The sequence below is a fragment of the Phalangium opilio genome, unplaced genomic scaffold (genome assembly GCF_054372755.1).
Source record: "Phalangium opilio isolate 3A_F unplaced genomic scaffold, DU_Popi_V2 ptg000070l_1, whole genome shotgun sequence".
In the NCBI taxonomy this organism is placed as follows: domain Eukaryota; kingdom Metazoa; phylum Arthropoda; class Arachnida; order Opiliones; family Phalangiidae; genus Phalangium; species Phalangium opilio.
In genome coordinates, this window is record NW_028324182.1 from 15,005,813 (window position 1) to 15,032,492 (window position 26,680).

General features: G+C 32.5%; 1 protein-coding gene and 2 long non-coding RNA genes across 6 annotated transcripts; 1 reads left to right on the forward strand and 2 right to left on the reverse strand.

Moving 5' to 3' along the window:
- Positions 1-237: 237 nt before the first annotated feature.
- LOC149661939 (uncharacterized) lies at positions 238-23,646 on the reverse strand. Of its 4 annotated transcripts, XM_089843503.1 has the most exons (9): positions 22,895-23,646; positions 22,721-22,815; positions 22,472-22,626; positions 20,092-21,017; positions 18,103-18,255; positions 6,217-6,299; positions 2,125-2,450; positions 1,648-2,045; positions 238-1,554 (listed from the first exon to the last, which is right to left on the reverse strand). In XM_089843503.1, exons 4-9 carry the CDS (start codon positions 20,240-20,242, stop codon positions 1,199-1,201), a joined length of 1,467 nt encoding a protein of 488 aa, XP_089699629.1. In that variant the 5' UTR covers positions 20,243-21,017; positions 22,472-22,626; positions 22,721-22,815; positions 22,895-23,646; the 3' UTR covers positions 238-1,198. The 4 variants fall into 4 exon arrangements, with proteins under 4 accessions (XP_089699629.1, XP_089699626.1, XP_089699628.1 ...); XM_089843500.1 differs by having other exon boundaries at positions 22,472-22,815; XM_089843502.1 differs by having other exon boundaries at positions 22,721-23,646.
- On the forward strand, positions 18,149-25,677 carry LOC149661940 (uncharacterized). The gene is made up of 3 exons (XR_016369016.1): positions 18,149-18,286; positions 23,622-25,168; positions 25,370-25,677. It is a non-coding gene; the product is annotated as an uncharacterized LOC149661940 (long non-coding RNA).
- On the reverse strand, positions 25,298-26,587 carry LOC149661941 (uncharacterized). The gene is made up of 3 exons (XR_016369017.1): positions 26,189-26,587; positions 25,631-25,728; positions 25,298-25,415 (listed from the first exon to the last, which is right to left on the reverse strand). It is a non-coding gene; the product is annotated as an uncharacterized LOC149661941 (long non-coding RNA).
- Positions 26,588-26,680: the final 93 nt, after the last annotated feature.

Sequence of the window (26,680 nt, forward strand, 5' to 3'; positions counted from 1 at the left end):
TTTCTGATTAGAAAAGTGTGTCGCGTTGTCAGAAATTAATGGCGTATTTTTTGCTCTCATTTTTTTTTGTAGTAAAAGACTAAGATTTATTTTAAAACCTTAATTAGGGAATTTAGAGCGATGATTTTAGGAGATAAATGATCCCCTCCTTAACAAATTTGGGGCTAGACGCGTCCCACTGTTTTAAGATAACTTATTATAGGTTGTCAAGTAGGAAAATCGAATTCACTTAGACGATTATGTAAACAAAAATATTTTATTTTCAACTTTATTTTATAATTTTCTTCGAAAAATATAAATTTAATTATTTTTCGAGTAAATTCATACTTAGAAAAAATCTACAAAAAATATATCTTCACAATTTTCATTTATTGAAGTTCAAAATAATTAATTCAGTGTCAATACGTTACTTATATTTTTGTTTATAATATTTGTTTACTTTATTAGTTGTATTAAATATAAATAACGTAAATATTTACAGCCTTCTCAATCCCCATTATTCCAAGTTAAGTTTTTTTTGAGTATAACCTTTGACCTCCCAGTCAAAGTTAAGCCTAACCAGGATTAAAGTGGATTGAGAAATAATATGGTTTCAATTTTGCTAATTTTTGAACAAAAGCCTACGTTACGTCACTGCTAAAACTATTTATAATATATTTCAACATAGTTAACACTGAATTAATTAAATTTGATTACATTTAAGTTAATTACTTTACTTCGATGTCGGGATAAAAAAAAAATCCCATTTTTAACGCGAATGTCCATAACTGTAGCTTGAAAGATTAGGCACTTTGACTTTGTTTAACTTAAGAAGGAAAAAACTTGTTCACAAAATTAACGTAGGCCTGTGTAGATAATTACGATTTTGAATAATGCCAGCTAGAACATACAGAGATCGGTTGCAGGGTACAACACCCATTGCTTCTATGGCAAATCGGTTTTGTTGTCTGTGATTAACGAACTGAAGAAAGGCTGCAACACGTAGGGAAATATTACAAGTAAAAAGTACAATAATTGGAAGGTTTGAGGAATGTTTTTGAACGCTGTTAATTAATTTCAAAATGTCGCTCTAGCGCGTTTTGAAAAAATGGCAGTGTGATAGTTGGAAATAATCACAAATCCCGCGCGTTTATTTTAACTTAAGTCACTGGGGTCCATTTGGTTTTTTTTTAACTGATGGAATGTATTCGCCACGGACTCAGTGATGACCATGGCCGTAAGTGGCGACCGGTGCGGCGTGAAGACCAATATTGGCACCACCGCCTTTGTTGTTTCCTCCCAGACCGACTCCCTTCTCTAGGACGACCCCGAAAACGACCCTTCCGTTTAGGTTGACCTTTGGCTTTGGTAGGAAGGGCAAGAAGATGCTCTTCATGAGTCCCAATGGCGAGATTGAGGCGGAATGTCCTCCTCCTCCCAAACTGACGCCGTGTCCTCCGTTTTGTCCACCTCCTATCGTGATGGTCACGCCCTTGTTTGGTCCACCGCCGCCGGATTCCCATTGGTTAGACGCGGGTGCTTCGGCGGTTCCCCATCGGTTAGAATCTTGGTAACCTTAAGAAGAAACGGAGAAAGTGTCGGTATTAGCAAAGGAGGCGTATGATTCCCGTGGGACTGAGATCTAGGGGATCAGGACACGGTACTCACCTTGATTTGGTCCTTGGTTAGTTTGCGGTGGAGGTGGGGGAGGTAGAGGTGGAAAGTGGTGCATTTGTTGGTTCTGTTGTGGTGGTGGTGGGGGTGGGGGGTAGAATCGGTGCTGAGGTTGCTGGTTATGGTGCTGAGGGGGTGGAGGAGGAGGAGGAATGCCGATGTTGGACCTTTCCTGGGCGTGTTGCGGTGGTGGTGGAGGAGGTGGTGGGGGTGGGTGGAAGGTTGGTTGGGGTTGAGGAGGCGGGGGAGGTGGTGGTGGAGGGTTGCCGCCGTTCATCAACATATCGTGCATGGCCAATACGGGGTTTTGTTGTTCTTGGTTGTTCTGTTCGTTTGGCGGTGGAAGACCCTGGGGTACTTGATTACCGGAACTACTTGGTTCCTCGCCGTACCTGTTTCCAAAATAAATAGAATTGTTAGGTCATAATTACCACGTGACTTTTAAAAAAAGTATTTGGATTGTCTCCGTACCTGTTGGGCTCCTGGTGATTGTTATTGTTCTTCTGTTGTTCGGACATTGGCGCGATAACGACGAAGGATGGACTCTGTCCATTACTGTCCTTGCTGGACGCGACAATTTTGTTCAAGAATCGATTAACTTCGCTGTTAGTCGGAGGTTGTTGATTGTTGTCCTGATTGGGGTTGTACATTTGATTGTTCGGTTGCGGTTGTTGGTTGTTCTGCCCGTAATTGGGTTGAGCGTAGTAATCGTTGCTTTTAACGTTAACCGAATGGACATTTTGGCCGTAGTTCAAATCAGGTCTGTCTTCTAAATACGGAAGTTGGCCGTTTGAATCCTGTATAAATATTGATAAATTGTCAGAATTGAATGATAACCTATATGCCTAATTTTAAAATATTCCACGATTTTTTCTTCCTGTTACCTTAGTGAAATTAAAGCGATATTTTAGGGAAAAAAACGTGGATTTTTGTACAATTATACTTGATATGTTTGACTGACATCTTTGACATATTTTTATTTACTACCTGGTCAACTTGTCACAGTTGGGGTCACGTGAAGGTGATAGCGTATTTTTAGAAAAAACACTGAATTCTGCACAAATATTTCACACTTTGGCCTAAAAATTAATGAATGACCCCAAACGTTTCCTCTAACCTTTAGTAACTTCTTAATAAACTTTGCTTCCGATAGGTCATAAATAGAATATTTGTTTTTAGTTATGATCATATTTCCCAGATTTTACAGAAATGTTTTAAGCCCAAATTTTGGAAGACATTTTGAGGTTATGTCACGTGTCCATTTGAAAGGAAAAAAAGGTTCATCTTCCAGTTTATGGAACTAATTTGCGGGACCGTAATTAGCTTAAACATAGAAGCCGAAATTATAATTATAAAGACAACAAACGACCCCATTTATTTAGTAAAACCTTTTCAAAATCACGTTTCGAACCAGAACCAGTGGACGGACCTATAAATACTTCATGCTAATTCATGCAGACGTGTATTGGTAAGGGGACTCCCTCGCTATGGTGTATTATTAGAAATTTTCTTATAAGATAACGGGGGGGGAGGGGGGAGAAAATAAATAAGAAAAGAACAAGCAACTAAAAAAACTTTGTCTTTATAAGATTCGAGGCGAAAGAGAGAATGCTTCAACTGACCCACTAAATTTTGGTAAAACGGCCTTCCAAAGACCTTAGGATTCGTGAATCTTGTAGAGTATAGGTAACGTTTCGGGTTTTAGAAGATATGTACAGGGTGTAACAAAAAGGGTAATGATAGGACCGTATGTGAAATCAATTTTTAGTTCTATACTTCTATGACCGATTTTGTCAGAGAAGAGAAACCGTTTTCAAGTTATGTTTAGGGTATTTTACGGATGACACCTTAATTAAAATTAGTATTGTTTCTTAATTAAATCTAAGGGGTCATCCCTAAAACACTCTAATCATTAGTTCTTGTTTATGTTTAAGGCAAGATGCCATAGAAGTTTATAGAACATTTTCGACTCAAAATTTATTGATTTCCCATAGAACCATCGCATTGTACTTCGTTATTTAATACCCTCCCATTATGCTACACCCTGTATTATACAAGAATCAAGACAAAATCCAGTTTTTTTGGTTGGCTGGGGTTGGGGTTTTTTTTTTTTTGGTTGATAGGGCGAGATATAGTTTAGTTTTGATAAAATGGTACGACAAACGTATCAAAACCCAATGGTGCGTTAACTGGCCGCCATCGTCGCTCGTTACGCTGTTATAGACCTTTTCCTTTTGTAACAATTTACTACAGATTTTATAGAGTTTTACTTGGTGTTATTGAAAAAGAAAATCATTACTACCCTACGTATAGACATGAGTGACTTCTTAACGGTCCTTAACATCTTTAATTTAAAGTCCCTGACACTGAATTTATTTAAAGAATTGTTAAGTTTATCCGAGAGGAAAGTTCGGAGATTTTTGTATAAACAAATGATTAATGAAAATTTTTTCCCCTGAGATGAAGTTTAATTTCTTAAAATTATCAAAGTTAATTTTACTCTGTTTCATGATCTCAGTTTCTATCCTACTAAAAACATTAAAACACGTTGTAAGTTCCCGAGGCTTAGTTTTTGATATCTATGACACATTTATAATTAACTATATTGATGGGGAAAGTGACAAAGAGTTCTTATATACAATGTTTTTGATTCTAGTACCAGCTATAAAGTTGGTAAAAAAATATTCATGTCGTTTTTTACAGATTAGTTTTCCTGATAGCGGTTGATTTTAATTCAAATTCGAGAGAAAAACGGGTGAATTTTTTTTTATGTTGCATGGGTTGAAAAACTAGAAACCTTTTGAAGCCAGCCACTTCAGTTGTTAAATCTAGGCCGAACTTTACTACAGGTAAATGCCAAAGGGGAAGAAGGCTTGTCAAAGAAAGAAATATAGCGAAATATTATAAATAAACATAACATAACACGACCTATTACAAATTTATTAATGTTTTCCTCGAAATGATTGAATATTTTTCCTCTGACCAATTGCTCCAAGTCATAAATAAATACCTACACCTAGGTAAACTTTCGGTTTTTATTTTTTATCGTGAAATTTAATGTTTTTATATATTTAAATTTTTGTTACACCGGTTTTATTTTTATTATATAGCTCATTTGCATACGAATCGAATTATATATCTAGCGTAAAAGTTATGATTTCTGTTGGGGTTTTTTTTTCAAATTTATTTATTATGCAAATTAGGTCTGTTTTTGCGCTTTTAGCCTCTTCTTGTTATTCTCGTTTTGTTTGTGTTTATGTCGGTGCCGTATTGAACTATACAGTTATTTTAAACTTAATTTTATCCCTTGAGATTTGTGTTATTTAATGTAATTTTTATCTCTATATTTAAATAATTTCCGGGGTGGTAATTAAGAAGTTAAAATTATTTTAGATCTGAAAGCTAAATTCACTATTATAATTTCCCAGAAATACGCGATAAGTTTCACGTGAAATTACTTAAGTTTGTCATGATGAATTCGACATTTAACTCCTTAAAAAATACCCTTTTTAACAGAATCTTCTCTAACCTTTTTCAAAAATAACTGAATATTATGAAAAGACTTCACTTGGGCCGGGAAGGGTCACTTATTTTAAGAGATTAGTGTTTCTCGCATGGACATTCATTCATTCATGCGGAAAATCTGTTCGTGGTTTATTATGTTACATAATGATTACCCTTAAACTCGACGACAAGATTACCGACAAAGCTATCATCGTTGAGGCCATTAAGATATTTTTTTTACCTTGACTTCGGTGTCCGATTCGTTAATGGTTTAGAAACGAGAAAATAACTACCTTGAAACCCAAAAGTAACGATTTGAGTGGATAACGAACGCCTTACAATTTGTAGCGATGACACTTTGGGATAATAGGACTTTGTAATTTGTTAAGCGTGTTATTTTGATTACTAAATACTAAAATAAATTAATTTGAAGTTAAGCAATTAGGGGTTTAGTATTTTAGTAAGATAATAGAGGCAAGTTAGGCTAGAAATACATGCCCCCTACTACTAATTACTAAAATATTTGTTAAGGTTAAGGGTAATAGTTTGAATTGGGCGCTGTCGGTTAGATCTGACGCGTAAGTCGGTCTCATCTGAGACTAAGTTATTTATTCTCATTCAAGGTAGGCCTAGCATCCGTCTTGACAATGAGTAAATCTTTGTAAAACCTTCAGAGTTACGTAATTTTCTATTAGCTTAAAATAATTCTATAAGAAGTCAAAGCCCCCATAGGGTGGTGGCACCGATAATACTAATAAAGTCTTTAGTTAGCTTTTCTTAGAGAAAAAGAAATAAAATAGAGGTCACGCTTTGCAGGTAACTGTGACACACAAAAATGGGAAAGAAAGATTTTAAAATAAAAGGCATCGCTTGCTCTCTTTACGGCTTATTTACCCTTGACCTTCAACCTAATACCACGCTTCGACGCCCAGTTATTACCAATTTTGTCTTTCCCGATATCCTTAGATATTTTTAAATTTTTAACCCCAAAAATCGTGATATTGTTATTGTTAAAGTTATGAAATAAATAATAAGTAAATAAATAAATATTAAACTGACCTGTAGTAATCCCGCATCGACCTTGGTCACTTCTCGTCCGGGTAACATGATGACCTCGGCACTGACCGCCCAGGCAACCACACCTGAAAAGAAATATAATATTTATTTTAAGAACTTCTGATGTGACGACATCCTGTTAGATTTATTCTAATTATTCGCATAAATTTTCTTTTTTCATCCGGGATTATTTTAACTTGATTCGTGAATGGATTTAAATAATTTTATTTTACTAAAGTGAAGATGAAATATATTAATTTAAAAGTTTAAAATTAAGGCAGATTAGTCTCCCTTTAAAATCCAAGCCACAAAATATTTAGTTAGAAACTGGATCTTTAGCCATACGTGATTATTTTAAATTTCTTCTTAATTTCCGGGTTAGTTTTTACGAGGCCAAATTCTTCCCTCTTAATATTTTATTTTTTCTTATAAAAAATCTTTAAAATTTGAGAAATACTTTAATGTTATATAAGTTGACTTATAAATCACATTTTTTTTTACAAAACATTTATTTTTATTTTTGGAAATATCAATTTTTCTATTGTTGAACCTAAAGAAAGGGAAACGTTTTTGGCGAAAATGGTTTAAGTTGGTTAAAGTTAAGCGTTTCTTAAGGTAACAATACAAGTCAGTACCCATCTTATGAAGGAAATTTAAACGCAAATAATACCTAACTACAACAAAATTTATGTTATAACTTCAAATTCAAATTTAATGATAATGGGGAAAAATGCGTAAATCTTGTATTGTAAATTGTAAGAAAACCTAGATTAGGGTTAACGAAAGGGGAAATTGTTTTCTAGTTGTATTTTCAATATAACAATATAATTTGAAAAACTAATCAAAAATTTGTTAATGGTGTTAACAAAAGTGTTATCGAAATTCACCCATGTGTGACAATAGCCGTTTTATACGTTACACTCACTATACAGGGTGTTTTTGATAAGTTTGCCTATCCCTTAAGTTAAAGAGTGTGTAAAATGCCAAAGAACAGAAAAGCCCTGTATAGTTAATTCAGTAAGGTTTATAATATTTCTAACTAATCTACGGGGAATTGTATTTTATTCGGAATTGAAAAATATCTTTTAAACTAAATTTTTCTTGATTTTCGTGACTATTTATAGAGTCGGCCCAAATTCGCATCGCATCGCATCGCAATTTTATGTAGGAACATAGTAAAAAAATTCCTTGATTTTTATTTATTTCTTTTTTAACAAAATAAATTTATTGTAAGTTTGTGGGATGATTCTAGAATAGTCAAACGTTTATTCTTTAACATTTAATTCTTTGATATCGAGGCTAATTGTTATGTATTATAGATAGATCTGTTAGATTCATGGGAACCCTTTAGGCCGAATGAATGAATTTCAAACCTTAAAGGCAAAATCATTTCATTTCTTTCTTTTATTTCTCTATTTCTTCTTCTTTATAACGTTACCACGAAATGGGACAAGTTTAGTTTTAAGTTTTGTGGGAATTTTTTTTTTTAATTTCTATAAGGATTTATATGGGGTAATTGAACTGTTATCATCACGATCGTTTGGCATTCTTTGATGCCTTAATTAAATTTTTATTTAATTTGATCTAAGAATTCCTCGAAATATTCTTTAATAATTGACCTAATTAGCCTAATTAGCCAAGGGTTGTTTTGGTCAGAAATTAGCCCCCCCTAGTAATTTAGCCTAAAGATGTAATTCTTAAATTATAGAGGTATTCTTTGAAATTAAGAAAAAGAAAATCAAATTAGGCTTAGCTAAGTATGACTTACAATATTTGAAAATGAGTTCGATTTAGGCTTAGTGATTTTTAAAGCTATATATAGGCCAGTAAGGTCTAAACTTTCAATTTTGGAAACCCAAAATTCCCAATTCCAGAAATATATTAAAATAAATATATACTCCAATTGTTTTTTTTCTTTTCTTTTCATTTCAATTTGACTCAAGAAGGTTATGCTGGGGGTAATGTAGCGAAAACGTCTTATATACCGCGTTTTATATTATATAGAATAAATAAAGCTTAGCAATAGCGGTATAAATGATATCCGAAACATTTTTATATACAATAAATAAAAGGTAAAAATGAAAAAATAGTTTAAATTATTTCTCCTCGAAGGAACAATAAGGCCGGTAGCCGATGGCTTCCACGGCTAAATATAAACAAAAATTGAGATTAAAATCTCTGGTGCGGAAATCCCAAAAACCAAAGATGGAGAGTCAAGTCTTTTAAAGATTGCCTTTATCTTTTTATACGATTATTTTTCTCACATATTTTTTCTTTTATTTATTTATTTATCTTAAATTTTTTTGGGCGCTTGAACCAGTTATTTTTCATACTGATGCGCAAAATACCTTTTTTTATTCATTATTATGTACTAGTTCCGATTATATATCGAATTATTAACCTAAATTTAAAAGATCGTGAATTAAAAAAAATATATAGTTAAATATATTATATAATTTTGCAACCAGTATTATATTTATATTTGCAACTCTATTTAGTTGTAAATGAATAGCTTCTGGATGGATGTTTTATCTGATGAGGTTATTTAATTCTGAGATATTGGGATAGACTTTTCTTTGAATGCTTGTTTATTTATTTATTTGTTTGTTTAGTAAACATCTATTCAAATTATATCTTTGTTTACAATCATTCATAAATTATAATTATAAAGATAATTTCGGTTTTAAGCGAGGGGCTCGTCCTAAACTTGAAAATAAGTCGTGCGAGATATCATGGATGTCTTTGTACGCTTTATCTTACGAAACGTGATAGATATTACTTTAATTATAGTTTAATTAGACTTAATTTGAATTAAAAGCGCAGAAAAACGTATCATTGCCTCGCCTTTTTTAGTTAGATCTAGCTGGTGTAAATACTTCAATTAAGTTTAGCAGTAAAGCGAATCTGATAAACATTGGGTCGAATTATGTTATAATTTGGGTGCGGTTTGTCCATTTTTTTGTATTAAGTTATATAAGATTTTATCTAACTGAAGCGAGAACCATAAAAGCTACGGATATCATTTCAAAAACACTTAATTTCTTTTGTATTGTGTATTACCCTAGTTCTTTATTCTTGTCACGTGATTTTATATTATCTTAAAGAGAGGGTGAAACGTAATTTACCCAATTTCTCATGCGACACTTAAATACGAATTAAGTTGAAATTAACCCGAATTAAAATCACTTCAAATGAGAAATAAGCGTCATAGATACATTAATTTCTAATATATATATATATTCTATACTAAATAATATAGATTCTATATTTGGAGACCGGTATCGGTATGGTATGTTTATAATTACGAATTAATTTAATTGCTATTATTAAACTCAATTATATAATTATAGTTACACTTATAGTAATAATAAACCGCCCACCCCCTTCCCCCCGATTTCAATCTTTCTTCTATACGTTTAATTAATCATCTTTTCTTTTAATTAAAAATAAATGACCCGGCACTTTAAAAAAAAACCTATTCTTAAAAACAGCTATAGATAATTATAAAATAATCATAATGAAGTATTTTCCAACTTTGGCCTCTTCTCTACGTGTCCCTCTTAAGAACTTAATTTAACAATAAACCCAATTAAAATATTATATTAGAAACAATAGAGCGAAGTTATTTGAACTTTATATATTTTAGGCTGGGTTCGTCCAGATTATCTTTTTTTGGAACATTTAGTTTTTGGGTCGAAAATCCGTCCTTTAAAACGTTATATCGTATGTCGATATTTTTTTTAATTTAACACGTGACCCCATAATCGAGTTATTTAAGGAAATAATGCCCGTATTTGTTATTTGAAAGGTAGAAGCACGTTTATTGGTAACCCTAACAGGTGTAACGTTCACCGTATCGCATCGCAGAAGTCGTGAATCCATGATTTTTAAACCAAACCAGTTTAGGTTTATTCATTTTTTATTTTTAAAAAATATTTTCAAATAAAATTCTCCTTTTAAACTGTATAAGGTTTAAAAAGTGTTTAAAATGTTCGTCTGGTACTGTATTGTAAATTTTCGACACGTAATTTTAACCATAGAATACTTCAACAACAGGTCAAAGGTTGCTAAATATATTAATTTATCGTAAAAACTTCATTTATCCTTAACTGAAATTTATTTAAGTTAAATTATTATGATTATTATGGAGTTTGAACCATTTTTCATGGTTTAGAGACAGAGAGAGGTTAAGATAACCTTTAGTGGGCCACTTGTATTTTAAAATTAAACCACGTGACGATGTTTCTTTCTGGAAGTAAACATCATTTTAACAGCTAGTTACAAATAAAACTTTTAAAAACCTTATAAAATTGATACGAAAGCTGTTTTTCTACGTTAACTATCTGTTAAAGAATTGTACATTTATAAAAGATGCCACGCTCTAATTACTTATAACGTGGCGAGAAAAAAAACGGTACTTGAAGAATTTTGCCTTTTCATTTCCTCTCAGTTTTGGATTAATATATTTTTTAAAACTACAATTTTTTGATATAATTTGTTTTGTAAAGTCTTGTTACAATACCGCGTTTCAATCAGGTTTTAGTCAATATATTATAATCAAAATATACTTAAATTAATTGATTAAATTTAAAGATGGACCGAACCTAAATCATTTTGATATCCAGTTTTGATTTGTTTAGTTGTAAACGAATCAAGTCTCAATAAAAACAGATACTAAAAAAAATAATAAAAATCGACCATTTAGGTTAGGGTTTTCTTTCAATTTTACTTCCGCTTTCGGTTATAGCATTGCCTATACTTGTTTAAAAGAATATGAAAAATATACAGGGTGTTTGTGAAAAGTCCATCAATAATGAAAGGGCGTATTTACTGGGCCATTTTGAGTCGAAAATGTTCTATGACATTTTGCCGTCCGAGCCACGGTTTTCGAGTTATGATTTGAATATTTTAGGGATGACCCCTTCATTAAATTAGCGCTGTCTTAAAATTTCATAATTAAATTTAAGGGGTCATCCGTAAATTACTCCAATCATAACTTGAAAACAGTGGCCCGGACGGAAAAATGCCATTGAACATTTTCGACTCAAAATGGCCCAATAAACACGCCCTTTCATTATTGATGGACCTTTCAGAAACACCCTGTATATATTTATTTTTTTGATAGAAATTGGTTATGGAATTATACGCGTATTTATTCGCTATTGTTAATTTCGTTTCGCACTTTCATAAAAATGTTTGTGTAGTGTTTTTTTTATTATTTTTCTTTTTTGCCAAACAAGCCACTTAAATTTACTCAAAAAGATGAGATTGTCTTTGGTGGTTTGAATACCGTTTTATAAACCAGACTCTACTCGATAAGATCTGGTTAAGAAAAAATTAAAAAGGAAGAAACTGGTATTTGGGAAAAGGATAGGATCGTGGTTTTAAGAAAAAAATTTCTTCTTCTCTCATTTGAAGTATTACTAGACTAGGGTAGATTTTATTTTGTCTTTAGCTCAGAACGAATTCAAATTTTTCGGTACCAAAATTTCTGGGGGCGAAAAATGAAGGATATGGTTAACCCCTCACGTACAAAAGATTCCAATTTCTTCTTTATTTTTTCTCAGGTTTTTTTAAGTAATATTGTAACAGGATGACACCGATTTTAATGGGTTTTATTCGATTTTTTTAAAAGGAAATTTGATATTTAAAAATTATATAAAATAAAATTAAAAATTCATGGGTTTTTCTCAAGGGAATTCTAGGTATATGTCCTATTTAATTAATTTTTTTAATTGCGTTTAATAAACAATTAAAAATACGTGATGAGACTAGACCGAATGATGAATTTTTCCTGATGAGGTCTATATTTATTTATTTAGTATAAAGGTGCCCTTATTTACCCATATAATTTAAAATAATTAACATTATTTCGAATTAACACTAAACATCTGCTTGTATACATTTTCTTTTAAAGGTTTATTCAACTTTTCCTGAATTTATTGTCTGTACACAAAAATTACTACCGAATACTGGCAAATTATATCTCAGTTAGATAATATTTCAAAAAAGAATTTTACTTTTTCTAATTTAAATAATTTAGGAGTTGAATTGATCTAGTTTTACACGACACTACAGGACATAATCAAAATAGGCTTAGCATAAACATACGTTAGCACTGTAATTTGCGAAAGATGAAGAGGCAATTATACTTTATTTACCAGTTTTTCCTTTTGTTTTAACCCTAATATTAACTTTAATTCTTACACTTAATCTACAAAGACGAATTCGCTTTCAAAGATGATTGTTCGTTTCGTTCTTTCCGCGTTTCGTCCAATTTTTAAACTTAATCGGGAGCAATTTGGGATCGTAATGCGTTCAGTCAGAAGCTCAAATGATATCTTAACTGAATTTTTTCTTGCATTTAACGTTAGTGTATTGCGGAAAATATAACAAAACTTTGTATTGTTTTACATTTTTAAAATTGGGGTGGTTTTTTTTATTTATTCTTGTTGAAATGAACAATATCTAGGCTTTTATTTAAGAACAGTAACTTTCATTTTAAAATATAATAATGTAAAAGAATGTAGGAGTTTAGGAATTGAATTTAGCGTTTATGTAACACGGAAAGAGTTTGAAATTAACTTTGAAGGAGTGTCTAGAAAATATGTACTCAAAGACAATTGACAGAAAGTGAGGTTGAATGAAGAAAAGACGTATATTTGCATCAGGAAGTTTAGGTAACATATCTGGCAGCCATTTTCTAAGATGGCAGCTTTCTAAGTCAGCTCCTAGTACTTAAGAAATATTATATAAATTTTTCTATACAGAACTAGGCCTAGTTTCAATGTATCTTAAATGTAAAGGGGTTCTAAAGATGAGGTAGGGTTGTCAGTGAATGAGTGGATTATACGTCAAAGCCTCAAATGATTTCAATAAAAATATACAAATGACACCTGATGTTGCAGTGCCATAGACCCGAATACCTTACTCTCTTAACAGTGCCACCACTCTATAAAATACCCGAATCAAAAATACGACTTTAATATGATTGAAGAAGAACTTTTGATTGAAAACGTTTCTAGAATTGAATTTGATTCGAAACGGGTCAGATACCTATATAAGAAATCTAGGTTTATTTTTGGATTCTACGTACACTTTTCTTATAGATATAGATATACATACATACCATATTAAATCTTGAAATATTAATGGCATTAAACTTAAATTACGACGTGATATAGATTAAAATGCGGCGATAGTAAAAAATGCGCCCGTTTTCTCGATATGAAAAAAAATGTATTAACTAGGTCATAAAATCCGTCCGAACCAGGAGGGGTTTTTTGGGGTTTTTGCATTTTTCCTAGGGCGTCTACCTCCATATCACGCTCTCGCTTATAGTATAGGTTTGATTAAGTACTTGCCCGATAAGTCTCTTCGACAACACTCCAGTGTTGGACCCAATTTAAAGTACGCGTGTTTTATTTAAAAAAAAACTGGTTTAATAATAATGGGAGTCTAGCTAACACTGTGGGATGTGTTAACGCGAAAGCTCAGACGATTTTTGTTTTTAATTACATCTGGAAAGACTTGGGGAAATTAATTATTCATTAAGTGTACTGTGGGATACTTATTTCTTATGTATTTGGTTGAGGCCTTCAGCGCTTAGACTCATTTTGATCAGTAGTAACTCGTTCCGGATGTACATCATAAATATACCGTCGGATATCTGGATATCTTTTTTTAATGTATACGAATTTGTAGGTGGGATACGTGTGGTATATTTTATTTTTAAATGGGGTGCATTTTTTTGGGTATAATCCTTTGAAGTGGAAGGAATTTTTACTCTTTTTTTTTCGTGGGGATTAAATGGATTAGGGTCAGGTTTCTCAAAGCACCCTCAATGTAGTGAGGTTGGTTTACTTTGCTTACTACAATCAATCTCAGATTAAGTTTAATTTAATCTAAGATTGAACTTCTTTTAAAGATTCAACTGTATAGTTAGTTAAAGAGTTTCATCGTTCGTACAAACCTAAATATACAGAGTGTTTCTGAAATTAGGGAGATTATGTGTTCTTTAGACGGTTTTGAGTCAAAAATGTTCTGTGACTTTTTCCCCTAAGGGACACCATTTTTGAGTTAGGTTTATAGTGTTTTTAAATGAACAATCATTGTTTAAATCTGTTTCTTAATTAAATTTAAGGTGGATCATTCGTAAAATACTCTGGCAATCTTAACCTTGAAAACGGTGTCCCTTGTTTTGGGTCAAAATCGGTCATAGAAGTTAAAATTTCAATTAGAAATTGATTTCCCAAAGAATTGATATCACCACCTTAATTTATTTCTGATCTGGGAGACTTTTCAGTAACACCCTGTATGTTTTTTTTGTATGAGCTCTTTGTGACATTTACAGGGAAGCTAGGACGTCCTAGACATTTAATAGCTTTTAAGCAAACTTGAGTTCCGCCGAGAACCTTTTGAGACTCCATATTTTGTACAATAACTTATGGTTTCCCACACAAACATCTTTAATTTTTCTTCATTCATTTTCATTTCATTAAGGCTCTTCTTTTGATAAGATTCAAATCGGAATTAACAACATTGACTATATGACATAAAGGGCGAAATTTCGAATTAAAATTAGTATAGCGTAGCCATGCACGCTCTATTAAAAATCAGTCTACACGTAAACGTATTTTCTTTCGGTGTTTTCTGTTCGGTTTATGAATTAAAACGAGAGAGAATTGATTTTCTCGAGATAAACGCCTTTATTTTCTCCCGTATTGTGTTAATATAATTCTAAACACATTGAAATCTTTTTGTGAATCACAAAGCGCAGTGAAGACTACACACTCACATGTATATACGAAAAAGTGGAAGTTACCGACATTTAGAAAGCGTGAAATGGTCTAAAATCCCTTCGAGAAAACACGGCGGTCAAATAATATCCCAGCCTAATTTCGAATTTGATATTATAAATGTTTTAGTAAATTATTTAGCATATATATTTTTTAAAGCGGGAAAATTTGGGTTTCGCCTGGTCGAATTAAGTTTAAAATTCGCATATAAAATAATTTGTATTTCAAATTTTCTAGGCCTAGGTGACGTGACTATGTAAAAAATGTTTTTATTTATATTTTGAAGTTTAAATAAGCAAAACCTTAGCAGTTTAAGCCGTTTAATGGTGTTTATGACATGGGAATTTTTATATACGGTGCCAATACCGTGTATTTAAGGGATATTATAGCATCATCATTGTAAATAAATAAATAAACATAATGCTAATATTATAATATTTAGAAAACATCTTTCTAGTTTAATTTTGTTTACCGATGAAAATGGAGCTAAGTCGTTTATAATTCGTGAACCGAATGATGATGAGTTCGGTTTATTCAAGGAACGTTAAACTTAATAAGTACTCAAATTATATCTTAAATCAGTGACAGTTTTTCGTAATTTGATATACAGGGTGTTTGTGAAAAGTCCATCAATAATGAAAAAACGTATTTATTGGGCCATTGTGAGTCGAAAATGTTCTATGACATTTTGCCGTCCGAGCCACGGTTTTCGAGTTATGATTAGAATATTTTAGGGATGACCCCTTAATTAAATTAACGCTGTCTTTCAATTTCTTAATTAAATTCAAGGGGGTCATCCGTAAATTACTCCAATCATAACTTGAAAACAGTGGCCCGGACGGAAAAATGTCATAGAACATTTTCGACTCAAAATGGCCCAATAAATACGCCCTTTCATTATTGATGGACCTTTCACAAACACCCTGTATAACGGAAGCTCCATTAACTTCCGAACCACTTCCGAAATAAATATCTATCTAGGTTTGTTTCTATTTTTATTTTGTGGCATTTATAAAAAAAAAATTAGAAATAATAAAAATTATAACACAACTTGCGGTTAGGCCTAATTGTTAATACACAATGGTACCGTGAAAGTATGAAGTATAGAGAATTCTCAATCTATCTCAGTAGGTCATTAAACCACTAAGTTTTTTTTTTCTTCTAGAAATTTTTAAATTAATATTTCACACCATAGCCGTGCCGGTTCGTTTTGATTCAATGCTTGAATTGATAATATAATTTAATACCTCCCCCCTCTATTTTTTTAATCTCGTACTTTTTGAGTTTCTTTTAAAATTTAAAAGGAAAAATAACGGAATTTTGTATATTTTTTAATTAAGAAATTTATCGAAATATTTTCTGTTTCTAGGTAGTACGTGATTGAAATAATTTTATTCAAATATATTTCTCTGCGAATTTTATTTTAGAAAAACCTAATTTGAATTTCAATTTTTATTTCAAGAAGACTAATTTAATATATATGTGGAGATATGCTAGGGTCTTGGTGGTACCATTGTATAAAATAAATGGCTTAAATTTTTTTAAAGTTTCGCGTCGAGTAAATATTTATGTTTACGTTAATTGTTTATTATTTATACTTCATGTTTTAATAATTGAAGGTTAAGCTTAGGAAGGAAATATTAAACGGAATTTCGTGACTATCTAATAAAGGTATTTCATGTTTAGGATGCGTATATATTTATTCTGAACATGTTTTAATAGGTTAATTTTAATTAATTGACTATTTCGAGCCGGATTCCATGATTAAATTTGTAATTTACACGGAATGCTATAGCTAAAGCGGATACCTGCAGCGTTTTCTTATTTACCTTTGAACATCTAAATTATTTATGTGTTTTAATTGACCTCTTTATTACCTAATCGTGATTTCTATTAAATGTTTTTTGGGGGGGGGGGGGTTGTATTAACGAATTGACCCAGTAATTATGTATTTAGCAAAACCTAAACCGTTTAATAGAGTAATTTGTGCTACCCTCTTTTGGCTTGACGCGTCTGCGGAAGATAAGATATACGAGACTAAATTAACATTAATTATGCTTTAGGCTAAATTTAAAGTGGATTTGCAACCTTTGATTAAGCGGAATTTTCGATATAGAAATGTGATAGTCCTCTCTTATCTTATCTGAACTTCGCATACAACCTATTGTTAATATTCTAATAATAAGATTCCAATTAACTCAGGAATGCAATTATAAACTAATTAGTCGAAGTAATTATAATTTAAATGACCCATATGAATGCCATTGCCAGGTTTCGAACCCAAGTAAAATTCCTCGTCCTCTCTCTTAGCTTAAACTTCGGTGCAGTGTTGTCAGGCCTTTTGTGAGTCGAGTACTGATTCAAACTGAACTGTTACCCTTTCTCTGCACAATCTCTCGACTCACCAACGACCTGGCAACATTTACTACTAACAGAAGTATATAATACTTCTCTTCGAGAGAAGTGTACCACAAAGCGGGGTAAGTGTAACGTCACTCTTCCCAACATCCGATCATTTAGAGCAAGGTTACTAAACCGAATCACATACACGATAAATAGTTCCCTCATCATTACTCTACTAGCGTTTAAATATTTGGTAAGACGCGCTTGTGCATTTTTGTCCCACGTCAAGACGAAGTTTGTGGGATGATTGCTGGGGATTTAGTGCCAAACAACTATTGAATTCACCTTACGGTGCGATGCCCATTTGTAATTTGATGAGCGGGAAAGCAAACTAAAAGGGTGAGCCTGGGAAGAATGACGTTACATAACTAAAGCATTAAGAGGATACAGAGTGTCATCCTTCTTCTATTATCCCCTTCTGCTACTAAAGATCAATTTAGTGGAAACTATATATAAAAAGACCCACCGTATAGTCGGATACAATCTTAGAAGAAACAAAAATTCCAACAGAAAAGCCAGGTTTCTTAAATAGAATTTTGATTCCTTTTGAGATTGAAATACGAAATTTAACATTAGAGTTCTTGTAACTTTTAATCGAAGTTTTTTTAGTTAAAGACACTTAACTAAAACAAGTATTTATTTGTATACTTTTAAGAATAAGTCGTAAGGAAGAAGTACTTGTTCTTACCGATAATGGCCGCGACGACTGGCAGGAGTAGACCCAAAGTAATTAAACATCTCGTCCGGTACTTGGACTTTTTGAGTGACTCTATAGAGGACGGAGAGGACTGAGAAGCTGAGGAACCAGGAGGCGATGGTGTCCGATGACGACCAGACCGATCTGGAAGCAAGAGAGATGAACCGTGTGGACGGTGAGGCATTGTTGATTGAAAAATATTTTTTAACTCGTCTTAAAAATATTTAAGACAACCGGCACGTTTAATTTAAATTAATCCAAAGCGATAGCGGATCCCAATACAAAACAAAAACAAATTCAAGTCGTCGAAATTTAAAACACAACGCGAATGATTGATTCAATCTTTGAAATCCATTTGCACTGTTTAGTAACGCTCTCACAAACACCTTCTTGAGAGATATTCCTTACTAAGACACTACTACAAATAAGCTTTTTTTCCCAAGACTAACTGTCCCGGTGTGTAAATATAAAACTGTGTCGCGTCCACCACAAACGATAGCTCTCTAGGACGCGGTTCTATCAACTGATATTGGTAACGTCCGGAATCCCCATTTTTGATCTGGAAAAAGCTGCCGGCTATGGTACAAACCATCCATTTCTCCCCCCCCCCCTCTTTGCTTTTTAGAATTGACCCCCTTTTTTAGAAAGAAATCTTTACTTTTTTTCCTACATCATTTTGCATGACGCTTAGGCTCGAAATTGGAAAATGTGTGCCACCACCAACCAGACTTAAGTGAAAGGTGACGTCACTTTGTTATAATAAATATATTTATAAAAATTTTCGTTGTTGGGGGGAAGGAAATAAGTGTACCTATGGTATAATAGTGGTGGTTTGTTTTTGGAAGAAGCGAAGAACTAGAGGGGGGACTCAACGCGTTCTAATTTTAGAATTTTTTGAGAGATCGAGGTATTACTTGTCTGGATGGAGTACCTGACCAGGTTTTTGCTATGAGTGGGGGATTTTTTTCTGCTGGAATCAGGTTTACCAAAATTCTTTCTAGGAAGACTATAGAATCTTGACTTCTTCATTGAAATTTCTGGTGTTAATTATTCAGGGGGGATGTGACGTTTTTAAGGCGCGCTTCCGAAAAGGCGGGAATAGTTTCTGAGTGGTGTGGTGGGTAAAAGTTTCCCGCCAATTTTTAAAATAGTTCAAATTATTTTTTTTTAATAGTTTTGGGGGTTTAAGCGATTTCTCGCGTGGTTATTACAACGCTATTGTTTCCAAAATTTGAGGTATTTTTACGTACTTAAATGGAGTGTGTATTTGACAAAATTGCGAGAATTGACAATTTTTGCGGATCGATTGCTCTGATTATCGCAATTTTTATTTTATGGTATTTTGTTTTTTGGGGTAAATTGGAATCGTTTTCGATTTTTATCATGATCGCGATATTTTAAAATAACGATAAAATTATTGTCAATTTTGTTTTCTGAAAATTGCAGTTCGAATGATTATCTCCGTTTTTATTTCACTTTTAAAGTGTTTCTCGGTATTTGTGAGTTTCCATTTCATTTCTGGACCTCGGAACCATCAGTCGCGTACCCTTATATATATATATAAGTACAAGTAGTTTAACTATAAGTAACTTAAGTTCTGCTCAGTGGCAAACTGTCAAAACTCAATTTGAACTGCATATTCTCTTGAAATATCCTGAGACAAAACTACCCATAGGGTTCGTTAAAATCCTCATTGGAACCAACCATGTTGCAACTTATTTGACCTTTGTTATGACCCTACCTAACGGAGCTTTCGTAATGTTTGAAATATCCTGAGACAAAACTACCCATAGTGTTCGTTAAAATCCTCATTGGAACCAACCATGTTGTACCTTATTTGACCTTTGTTATGACCGTAGCTAACGGAGCTTTCGCAATGTTTGATAACAAACTAGTAAGCCTTGCTAGTCTTAGTATATTGAACATTATAAAAAAGCCATGAAAGTTCTTCTAGTTAGTTATAACAAAATTCACACTTACGTTGCGATCTTAGATTCTTTGGTACTAATTGTACCAGAGAATGCGGCGAATGCGCGTGTCTATGAGGAGGGACACTTCTGGAATGCGAATGTAACCTTGGATGATGGTGTATCCTATGAGGCGAATGATGAGAATGCCTTTCCGGTATCATCCTTTTCTCTCAATGGATAAATCTTTGGTTTCAACTTGTAGTAATAAATTAGACTTTGCGTTGACACTTTCTTTTAACATCGTGTCATAAAATCATTTGAAGCACTTCATCATAATCCATGTAGAGCTACGCGAAGAGTAACAACGAAGTATACCCAACGTCAATGAAACGTTAGGCCTAAATGACGAAGAATACCGTTATGTTTTGTTATTCACCCACGCACTAGATTCTCCCGTAACCAGCCGCGTCTTATTCTAGTTTAATTTTGCATTAAGAAAATGCTTATAAAAACGTCTGTAGACCATCCTCGCGGAACCTTGAAAATTCGGTAACTGGATGAGAAAAACGGGAGTACTTAATATAATCGTTTTTGATAATTCTCTCCAAAAATGAGTGAGCCCACCGACCCCTGTAGTTTCACGTCATTCCTTCACGCGTTACGGGTTCCTTTAATAAACCCTAAAGGGTTCCACGTTAGGCTTAACTTCACTACCAAGCGTAAATGAAAACGAGGCTCTAGGAGCGTACAGTGTATTCCGTGAAACTGGTTGGGTTTATGGTAATATTTTACGCGGTCACGGACGAGTTCTTGTTTAATACTATTCCGTTAGCATCATCTTAGTCTTCTTCTGTCTTAGATGTATCTTGTATAGGCATAAAACGCGTTTTTCTCCACGGGTTGTTTTGTAACTCAAGTGGTGCAAGAAGTATACTTTTTGCGGTGAAGGCACGCTTTGCTTCTACAGTTTCTTAGTTTATTATCATAGCTTTAAGGCTGGAAATGGAGCAAAAAATGTTTTAGTGCTTAGATGGGTATTATCTTAAAAGGGGTAGGACATTAGATGTATAGTTTTGGGTAGGTGAATATATCCTAAACTCATTTGCATATATATATAAACACGATTTCAAATCATATTTCACGATATTTGTTTTTATCATGCATGGGTTTTGAGTCCTTCTCTATATAAGGATTTCTATAGCGATTATTTCTAATTATTCAAATTATTTAAATTTATTCCATCTCTTCTTATTTGTAAGTTAATAATAATTTTTTTCAACCGATGTCGAATTAGAATATTTTGCCTAAATATATATTTATGTTAGACCTCTTTGGTTTACCGTTTCAAAACCGCATAGTTTAGGGTTGAAAGATTTGTTTGCTTTAAACTGAAAAGTTGAAAAACGAGATTTATTTAAATATTTTTTTGTAATAACGAAAGGTATATATCGTATTACGCCTCGCCTTAAGCGGTATTGTTTTAAAATCATTAAGAGATAATGAATCGAAAGTTTTTAAGAAGTTTCGCACGTTTTTATACTTCAGGCGTATAAATTTGGATAATGAAGCGATGTTAATGATCGGTTAAAATACTTCTAAGTTTGATTATATTAAATCTGCCTTTATTTAATTATCTATTTATGCCAATTTGATATTGTCAAGTTTTTATCATATTTAAAAATGTTCTTAACTTACAAAGCTTCTCTAAAGTTATTATTTTAATCAAAATGATAAGGATAAATATAAGAATTTTCCTTTAAATTATGGTTTAAAATTAAACCAGTTAAATAATACTTTCTTCAGACACTTTTGTCAAAAAACTCAAAAGGAGAGACGCGACAAACTGTTAAGAAGAAAATGATTAATATATATATATATAAACTTCCTTGATTATTACGGCGTATTTTGGTAGCTAAAGTCAACCGCGTAATATCCTTTATTATAACCATAATAACAAATTTACTACACTGTAAACAACTAAACACCCTCTTATCAAACAGACAAAGATCTCGACAAAGCGTATATCTCAATAGGATCTTAAAAAGTTTAAAAGAAAGTTTGTTTCCATATTTTTCAAGATGAAAAAATTACAATGAATCACGAAATTCTCTCGTTTTTGAAAAGTGTGAAACAATTTTTTCGAGTGATGCCGGCCGAGAATGCGTTCTAATTTCCCAATGAATATTTGACCGTTTCGCAACACCGTGTATGACACAAAGACAAATAAATGTTCAAGAAAATTCTCGCTATTATTGAAGAAATTCAACCTAAAGATACTAAACTTTTTTCTTGTTCAAGCTTCCGCGTTGTTTTAATAAACTTTTAGACCCAGTTTCATCAGTCAGTTTCCCCTATAGCTAATTTTCAACTTCTTTAAAGTTTCTAATAAAATTTGAAACTCGGGAAGTATGCCCCAAAGAAAGATAAGACTGAAAGTCAACTTAACTTACCTATACCCAAGGATGCTGTAGTTGTTAACATCATCACCCTCTCAAGTTCTCAACCACGGTTAGAGATACTAGCTCACAAGGACTTGGGAGATCACTGCTCTCTTAATGTAATATCGTCGACAAGAAAAAATCGTGATCCTTTTTCTTAATAAGAACTTTATCAACGTGGTTTAGTGATGAGATGAGAATTTTAACGGTATCAAAATCATTTATTTTAAATGAAAAAACCAGTAAAATTTGCAGAAAAACCTTTTTCACATTGGCAGGAAATTTTAGATCCAAGTTCTTTTGGCACCAAATGGCTTATACTTGTTTTAATTTCTTTCGTTGCATTGAAAATTGAACTTTATATAAAATAAAATTATAGTATATTGAATATTAGAGACACAAGCTATACGTTGTCACAGATGGCTGAACACCCACTTGAATGTCTCTAGTCTGGTCGTGTAGTTAAACTTTCGTTTGTTAAAATTTCCACCCACCCATTTAACTGGTTTTAGCTTTAAAAAAAATTTGCATATGATATCTAAGTATCTTTCCATTGCGCTAGATTTTCGTTAGAGTGGATTAAAAGTTCAAGAACTACTTTAACTTAAGATTTTTCTTCTTTTAAAAATTTAAACGAAAACGTGAAATTATTGTTTAAATCAGGTTTATTTTTCTTTTTTGCTATTATCTTAATACTAACTTTTTAATTATTCAATTTATACCTTTACTTTCTAACTAAATAATTTGAACCCTAAATAGGTCGGTTAGGTATAACTTTCTGGTAGTACCTACCGATACCGACGGACCCCACGAATCAATTTTAATTTTTAATTTTCGTTCTTCACGGTTGAATGATTTACTTTTGAATGATTTGTTTTGGAATCTTATTGAATTATTTTCGCATTGGACCAATTAATTTGTTCAAAGGAGTTTAATTGATTGATTATTGGGTTCGTCACTTAACTTAGAGCTAATAGAGGGAAAGGCATAATATATTAAAGGTATATATTGAAAGTAAATTACTAATAGTAACGAATTCATCTTAATTAAATATTTAATTATTTTAATACATCTGAAAATATTTGGACTATATACACCGTATCTTCTTCGTTTTATGTGGGTTAACATGTTTGTTAAATATCCATTATTATTTATATGACAGATGGAAAAATAAATTCTTTGAAATTTGCGAACTACTGCAAAGAGTTCCGGTTTAACGGGGCCACAATAACATGGTTTTTAATACACTATCCAAATCTAACACTCGTCCCTTTTAAAAGTAGATGCGTGGACTCATCAAAAAACACCTTAATTTGTCAGCCAAATTCAGTAGTCGGTCAATAAGGTAGGTGCCAGTCAAATTTTATACAAAATCCTAAATTCAATTGTAGATAAATTGTTTAACATTTTTTTAAAAAATTGGATCGCACGTGGTATTATTACCTTAATTCCATTATAAAATACAATGAATTTATATCTCAGTGGGAGGCATCAATTTGCTATACCTATATACTTGAGTCAATATTTCAAATTTAATATACTTTGAAAGTTTTGAAGGATCGCCGCTTCAAATGAGTTTGAATGCTTATCTATCTACAAAAACTCATCAAAAGATGCCAATTGAAATAAAGGTTATCGTCCTAAGGAACATAACGTATATAACTATACGAAACAAATTTCAATCGGTGTTTTCGTATAGTAATGTAGGTCGGGGTAGCATATCTACTGATAACCCCTAGTTTTAACTAACTAGAATTGTTTTTCCCTTTTTTTTTGGGTGAAATATTTGGGAATTTAGAAGATACGATTTTTTTTTTAATTTTAAGATTTTGTCAGGTCGTATAACGAGGACTGGTTTTTGTAGTAACGAATATAGGCCTACACGTGGACCATAAGTTTTTCGTAAATTTTGACCTATCTTCAGCTGTAAAAAATGTAGGACTAAAACAAAATAGGCATGCAGCTTGTTAAATTTAAATGAAGCTACCTAGTTGGTTTCCTAAGTAAATAATTAACCTAAAATGAATTACTGAAATAAAAGGTATTCTTCCTGCAGAGCTCCGAGCCTTGCTGTAGACGCCATGTAAAATTAGAAGCAAACGACCCTCGTCTTAACCTCTACACGAACTAACCAATTAAAGAAGAGGGTTTTTGGGGGGGGGGTCAAAGGTTTATAGAAAATAGTACTCTATGATGGCAATCCGCTGTACTATTGCAGAAATCAGAGTTAGAAAGAAATCAGAATTATGACACGTGACGCCCAGCACACAAATTCCGCGTAGATGTTAACGTGGGATATATGTCGGGGCACGATGTTTCCTAGTAGCTCTATATATTCCTGCTGACATTTATAGCTACAAGAGAAAGATTTATTACTTATAGCATACTTATAGCTAATTTCGGTTAATACTCTCTCTCCCTCTCAATAAAAATGAACGACAGTATTTCACCTTTAAATCCTTTAAAGTTAACCCTTATTTAATATTTCTATCCCATAATTTCCTTGTAGAAAGTTAAGTAACACCCCTTTGAAAGCGAAACTCTTTTTTTTTTAAATAATAAAAGAAAAAAAACTTTGAAAGGTTTGACAATCAACGGTAAATTCGGCCTAAATTGTAGTTGGTTTGAAATGAAGTACGTTTTAACTAGAAAATATTATCACAGCTCCAAGCGTATGCATTCAATAGAACCAGAACCAAACGAGGAAAGGTTTGTGACAGATTTCAACCTCTAAATGCTAATCTTCTAACCTTACCGAATAATTTTTTACCGTTTATGAAAAGAGACGGTATTGTTGTGGTTTTCTTTATTTATTTTTTTCGAGAAAGACTTAGAATTGGTTTTTCTTTTTTATTCTACGTTTCAATTTTTATGCAAAATACATTTTCTATCTTTAAATTTAAAATACAGGAATGCCAGTCGTGAAAAGTGGGCCAAGCGTGGATTGCTTTGGAATCTTTAGTAAAATAAAAATATATGCAACTAGTTCTACTACAGGAATATATTTTTCTTGAACGATAGAATTAAGAAAGGGTTTAGGAAAAGAATTTCTTATAAAATTCATTGTTTTAACTTTTAAAAGAGGATGCGTCAAGGACTTCTCTCATCATTATTATTGTTATCTTAAAAGGAAATATGAAATGCCGTTTAAGTGAAGATGGGTTAACATACTTGAATCATGTTCTTATGTTTTCTTAGACGTTAGTTAATCCATAATGAACAGTATCTACAGAATTAATTCTTTGCTGTTTATCTTCATCACTCGAGCCCTAAGGTGTTATGTAAATAAGTCCGTGTTAATCCTATCCTATGGAGAGGACGTTTATGAATATTTGCTTAATTACTTTTGGACCCTGATTGTTGTAACGCTAAGTAAGGGGAGAAATAGGGCTATAACATATTCAAAGGACTTCCCAGTATCTATTATAGAACCAGGGTTAAAGGTGCCGTGTAATTAAACCTGATGTAGAGGACGTTAATGAACATTTTCCTTAATTACTCGAACATTGTTTAATGTAACCCTTCACAGTAGAGACTGATATTTTTTTTCTTTAAACTTTTTTCTTAAGAAGTATTTAACCCTAACGTCTAAACATTTATGCTTGTTTACACTACGTATTTAGAATAAGTCACTGACACTTTATCTCCCTTCATTCTTATTGTAATTTCAAGCGAAAATAGCTAGGGTATATAAAAACGTCGCATGGATAAAAATACGAAATTACACACCCAGTTAACTTTCGCTGACACGACACCGTCCGTGTCATTATGCAGCGTGATATCCTCCAGAAAATTGCCCGCGATCTCCTTAAAGACAGACAGCACGCCTTTATGTGTATCAGTGTGTTAAACGTATTCGGATGAGTTTCGTTCAGTTTCTAGTTAACATAAAACGTCTTCAAGAAAAGTATTATTTTCTATTTATTTTTATTTTACCATAAAATTTCCTGTCCATTCTTCCGAGACTTATATCCCTAAATATTTCTAGGCCTACACCTCTTTGTTTTAATTTAAATAAACGCCTAAATGTAAATTTATGGTCTAGATATTGTTTCCATCTTTGTTGTTTTTATTTTTATTTTTAAATGAATTATTAATATTTAAGGTAAATAAACATGGTTTTCAGACTAGGAGGGCTGATACCATTTACACCAGGAGGCGTTTCTACTTGGCGGTCAAAGTGCAGTATCAATTAACCTGGTTTCCAGGTGTAAATGCAGG